At 39.1% G+C, this 6153-nt stretch overlaps 1 protein-coding gene across 1 annotated transcript; it reads right to left on the bottom strand.

Annotated features, from left to right (window-relative positions):
* Positions 1-1686: 1686 nt before the first annotated feature.
* On the bottom strand, positions 1687-6153 carry LOC107716204 (protein Wnt-1). The gene is made up of 5 exons (XM_016522575.1): positions 6066-6153; positions 5342-5447; positions 3246-3499; positions 2819-3084; positions 1687-2217 (listed from the first exon to the last, which is right to left on the bottom strand). Exons 1-5 carry the CDS (start codon positions 6073-6075, stop codon positions 1726-1728), a joined length of 1128 nt encoding a protein of 375 aa, XP_016378061.1. The 5' UTR covers positions 6076-6153; the 3' UTR covers positions 1687-1725.

The following is a 6153-nucleotide window of genomic DNA, read 5'->3' as shown; positions in this document are numbered from 1 at the left end:
AAGAGGGCTGCTCTTGTGCTATTAGTGGTGGGAATGATGTTTAGAGGAACGGATATACTTGCACACTCACATTGTTGATTTTAGGTTAAGTGATTTAGACACACCTTGTCATAACAGATTGCGGTTCTGAGAAATGATTGATGGATCACAAATGAAGCTGAGGAGAATACGCTCTGGAACATATGGAAAGACAAACCTGTTATTGAACACAAACTGTGAGCACTGTTAGGAAATGAGTGGCTCTCTGAAAACACAAATAATGAAAATAAAAACTTTATTGTGCTATTACTCTATATGAAAACAACTTTTCTAAACTGAGCTAAAATATTTAATTTTATCAGCATTTCTTTTCTAAAAAAAAAAGCCATCATACAATAATAAATACTTTTCATTCACAATATTAAAAGATGGTGTTCAGTGCATATAAAACACAAGTGTCAAGAGACAAGCAAATCAGGCATTTGACAAAGTAATCGTGTCTCTGAGATGTATGTGGCCTCAATTTGATCATCCATTTGTGATCATCGGTATAAGTTAGCACACAACTGGATGGAATTACTCCTAAAATTGTAAATAATGATTCACCCCACTTTCAGATTAAATCATTTTCTCACATTGCAAGTTGCAGCATAAATATATAGATCATATCCATTTATAATATTTACAACATTTTGGTTATTTTAGCTGATATACAAAATACAGTTTCAAAAATGTGAACTGTTTGTCCACTGTAAACTAGGTAGCAGGGCATTTACAGGATTATCTTTACACACTTTTTTAAAACTAGTATGTACTTGTGCGTAATCGATGTAGTCTCTTTGACAACTTCCAACAGAAGTCTTCTCTCCCAAAAGAGTTTCTGAAATAACGTGCTTCTGTCAGAGCCGAATTGACGAGTCAATCTCGGGTCAATCTTAATTTTTCTCTTCCCAATACTTTTCCATCAGTACAATAACATGGTATACCACATGATAATAAATGGTATTAAAAAATGGCAGGAGACTCAAAGCAATGACGGGAAGTATGGCAGGTCCGAATGGGAAATCACAAGAGGTTGAGCCGAGTTCGGGATTCCGCTACATAGTAATCGGAAAAGGAAGCCCCATCCCTTGAGAAGCACTTCACACAGTTTTATGTGAGACGAGTAGGACTGCAGCTAAAGAAAACAAAACGTTAAAATATTTTAAAGAACCGCCCTCTTGTTAGAGTTTTGCACTGGTTTATGAGAGAGCATGCTTGTGGTTCGCTAACCACAGGAACATCTGTCAAACTGTGTCCAGTTACTACTTTCTAGCTTCCATGTTCCCCAGAGTACCAGAGACGGAGATCAGGAGAAGAGAAGACAAACTAGAACCTCAGAACTAATGCTTCAGCATGCTGAATTTCAAACTGTCTACATGAATGCTTTTTCATGTAGTGCATAGTGGTTCTCGACCCATTTCTTTAGATTTAAAGCTATGTTGCAGTAACATCTCCAAAATATTGTGTTTTTGGACTACCATCAGCTAAGAGTTCTGCACATGTATTTTTGAACTTTTCTCAGTAGTTAATACATTATACTTGCCTGTTCAACCAACAGATTGTTTAGTCCCTTTTAACCTTGCTGTCTTATCTCTTTTCTTCAGTATTTAAACTTAACATGTTTATTCGTTGATTTATGTCTTCCAGATACCCCAACAGCCCCTTTCAGTATCCAGTTTGTCAATTTGTCTGATTGTGTGTTGATCATAGACACTGATGGACAGTCTGTGTACTGGTGCAGTTGAGGCAGCTCACATGACAACACCAGTGGAAAGTACAGTGGCATCTTTCTGTGATCTGCTCCATTCGAGTCTTGTATCCCCTTCCGCAGCACAGCAACTCGCATCCGTCCAGCGCCGGCGATGAACTGTTGCAGGTACGTCCCGATGTGCCATGCGTGCCTGTTTTGCCATTGTAAGAACAGAAGTTGGGTGACTTTTCAAAATACACGAGGTCCCGAGCCGAAGGGAGCTTATGTGCTGGGTTCTCCGGTTCCAGGTGGCGAGGGTCGGCTCGATGGGACGCACGGTTGCTGCCTTTGTTGGCGTACACGACTCGAGAGGCGCCGTCAAAACGGTCCTTCAGGAAGTCTCCCACTACACGGAAGCTGGGCAGTCTCATCCAGCACGTTCGCACAGTGCAGGACCCAGACATCCCATGACACTTGCACTCTTGCTGCATCTCTGATGCGACTGTCTGTAGGGAGAGAATTGAAAATTAATATATATTGTGCAAAATAATTTATACACTTATATTGAAATTCTTAACCAATACACTTAATTGGATTGATGGATGATGGATTATATATTATATATAATATATATAGTTGATCCATCATCCATCGATCCAAATAAGTGTATTGATAATATGATATTAATGGCATTTAAGTATAATTAATAAATTCAATATTTATATAGAAATTCTGCACATTCTATCTGAATTGTAACCTGAATTATTGTATTTATATTTATATATTAATGGGAAAAACATATAATATAATATCATTTGTCTTTTTTCTTACTCATTTTAGACTTTGATAAAAACAATCTGTAAATGTGCCATGTTAAATTCATTTTAAACTAATTTAATTTGTTAATTAATATTTCATTAGTAAAGTTCATTAGTATAATTCATTAGTAAATTAATTTGAATAATAAAAATAGCCATTTTAGGCTGAAAATTGATAATTGTTATTTTAGCAGCTTTCCATCTGTATTTTGGGAAACTCCATGTATTGATAGATTAATTAATGACATCTGCATTTGGAGGAGACAAGTGGCTTTTGATTGTCTCTTACCATTCTCCCTGCCTCATTGTTGTGCAGGTTGGTCAGATACCGTAGATCTCTGCCCCTCTCACTGGAATCTACAAACTCTCGCCCGAACATCCTGCCAAATTCCACATTGTCGCTGCAGCCTCCCCAGTGCCAGTCTGGCCCTCCAGGACCCCGGCGCCGGTAGTCGCAGGTGCAGGACTCGATGGCTCCCTCAGAGCAGGACCGGGCCACGGCGTGAGTAACACCAGCACTTGTGATGGCAAACACAAATGCAGTCTCACGGCAACCTAACAAAACAATAGGCACAACGTAGAATCTCTGTTATGCTGTGTCTCCATACAGACAATATTAATGTGTAATTCCATGCTCTCCTATTTCACTGTATGAGATATGAATAGTGTGTGTGGTTTAAATCTTTCATAATGTCACTCTGAGAAGCCATGCTCACCTCGGTTGACAATTTTGCCAAAGACATTGGGGCTGTGGGTGGTCGGACAGTTCCAGCGGCGGTTACGAAACTGCCATTTGCATTCCTTGATGGCTGTATGCAGGCCTGCTGCAATGGCGTGCAAGATGCCCGGGTTTTGCCGGATCAGTTTTCTCTGACGACGACTTAGCAACGCCAGGCTGGGGTCCAACACCAACTGCACATTCTTGGAGTTGGTGAGGAGATTGCCTGAGGATGCCACATTCACAATACCCCTGGTGGAGAAACAGGAAGGTTGACTTGGGTAAGTTGGAAAAAGGTCTTTTCTCATCTGATTGGCATGAGATGCAAAAACAGTCGAGATCTTGGGACTTTTCTCGTAATTTTCTCATTGATTTGCCTTTTTAGTTTGAGAGATGAGAATCACAGACATGTGATGTGCAAAAATTTTAATTGAAAAATTAATAGTTTCACTAGAATGCTTGGAAGGAGCTATCACAACAAATAAATATAAAATGTTAATTATGTAATATCGAACATAAGCCAATGTATGCCTATTTCTAAATGCAACTGGCAGTAGGCTGCAACAGGTCCAAACTGTAAGTTGTGTCCAATTAAAGGCAGAGTAAGTGATTTCTGGTAGCCAGTGTTGATATTTGAAATCACCAAAACAAACACGCCCCTACCCCAAAAGGGTCTTGCCCCTATTTTGATAGCTCTGCCCCATACATGCGTACGCAACCCAGGCAACGATTAGTTCTGTGAAACAAAGCAAAACCAATGTTACACCATGTCTACGGACGTGAGCGGCGCGGCACAACAAATCCCCGACAGAAAACTGCTGCCAGGTTCTATTTATGACGTGCTGACACAAATTTCAAATGGTTTTCAACGGTCGTTTGATCGCGTCCAGTGTAGGCAGACTTTAGCTGTTGTAGACACACGTTGTTACTCACCTATTGAGAAGAAACAAAGCAACCTCGGCGTCCGATCGCAGGCCTCCGCTCCTTGAGTTCTCTCCAGCGCTGGAAAGCTGATCCGATATTTACACGGGTCCTACTTCTTGCCTTATCGTTCCGCAGACGTTTTCCTCTTTTGTTTTTTATCCGCCATCTCTATCTTTCTGTCGCTCGGCTCAGCTAATGTCCATCCCATGCACTGAAAGCTCTCTCCTCCACATCACGAGTAGACACGCCCCTTATTGCTGATTGGCTACAAGTTTGTTTTGCGGTTCGGCCGAATCAGTTTTCTAAAGTGTTTTTGAAAAATCACTTACTCTGCCTTTAAACTGAAATCAATCTGGAAACTGCTTAATACAAAACTTTTCAAAGAACATATCAGATACGGAATTGTATAATTCCTCTAAATAACACATGCATTTAAAGCATATATAATATAAAATCATGCATTTATATAGATTAAGAAAAAACAAAACAAAAAGTAGTGTATCAGCGTGTAGCCTATCATTTTTAATTCTCCTTTTGCCCTTGTTATGACATATACATACAGCTTTACATCAGCATGTGTCATTTTTAATTCTCCTTTCAACGTTATTATGACACATACAGCTTTGGCTCATAAGTCGTGTCTTTAGCCTACTCCGGAATGCTCAGCACATTACACGAATTTGACCCTGAAAACGAACTGGAAAGGAACTGCTCCCAGTCATAAAATAAATCCGCATTTAATTTATCCCACATTGGATTGAAGAATCTTGTCCTGTGTTCAAGCCACACTGTCAAAATGACAGAGAGAAACCGAGAGGGAGAGAGCGCGCGAGAGAGAGAGCGCGCGCGTAAACAGGCGTAAACTGAGGTTGCATTGATTTATTTGGGAACTGACTTCTCATTTGACTTCTCTAATTTAAGCATAACTTCGCGCTACTTTATTATATCAGTAATATACAAAAATATATTTTTCTTTTTCTAAAATTTAAAGGGATAAATTACAATACAGCTGCGCGTGCAAATGTTTGGTAGCCTAAAGACAGATTCACTTCAACCATTATTGTGCACCAGCCTACAAAGGAAAAAGCATTGGTTGTTGACATTCTAGGATGAATGTCCTATATCTTGTATGTACTAAATGCCATATATTATGGGCCTGCTGTATCTTACCACCACCGGCCGCTGTTGTTCACCGCCACTGTGCCAGTGAGAGAGGAGACCAGGAGGACACATGCCGCTTTGACTGCGAGAAGCAACGCGAGTACCCGCATGATATCTGAAAGGGCAAAGTTAACCAATTAACCTCAAATAAGATTCCTGCAATAATAAACGATGTCAGGATCTTTCTATATTAGAGGAGCTAGTGAGCAACTTAACAGTTATGAATTTAATAACAATAGCAAAACCAGTGTAGCGCACAGAAATGATGAATTATATTTATGTTATCGCTTTTTAACGCAAGGACATTTTTAATATACAGAAAATACGATTTTGGTTACATATGTGTAGGTAGTTTTCAATTAATGTCAAAATACTGTTCTGTAATCGTAGATATGACTCAACAAAAATCTCAGATATCAGCCAGCACTAAATAAATAAATATCAGCCTACATTTAAAAAATAAATAAATGAGAGAAAATTAGAACAAAATAGCCCGAGTGCCATACATTTTTCTTTTAAAAAACGTTTTATTTTCTAGTTCTTTCGAAAACCTTGTTTTAAAGAACATGAAAACGCTTCTCTAAAAAATAGTTAACCAAATTTATAGTCTCCAAAGAACCATACAGTAACTCGCGAACCCTATACAGCCTAAAATGCTTCTTTATAAGATAACATTCTAAAATGGAATAAAAAAACATATTAAGTGATTTTGGTGCAATAAGCATCCACTTACCACTCCACATTCCAGTGCGACTGACAGCGTGGGTCAATGTTTATTCATAAAATCAGTGTAGAAGTCACAGAAAGGGTCCTGGATGGGA

This window comes from Sinocyclocheilus rhinocerous, unplaced genomic scaffold (assembly GCF_001515625.1).
Source record: "Sinocyclocheilus rhinocerous isolate Xijiao unplaced genomic scaffold, SAMN03320098_v1.1 scaffold148, whole genome shotgun sequence".
NCBI classification, from domain to species: domain Eukaryota; kingdom Metazoa; phylum Chordata; class Actinopteri; order Cypriniformes; family Cyprinidae; genus Sinocyclocheilus; species Sinocyclocheilus rhinocerous.
The sequence above is the reverse complement of the archived record's forward strand: the minus strand, read 5'-3'. Positions and strand labels throughout refer to the sequence as shown.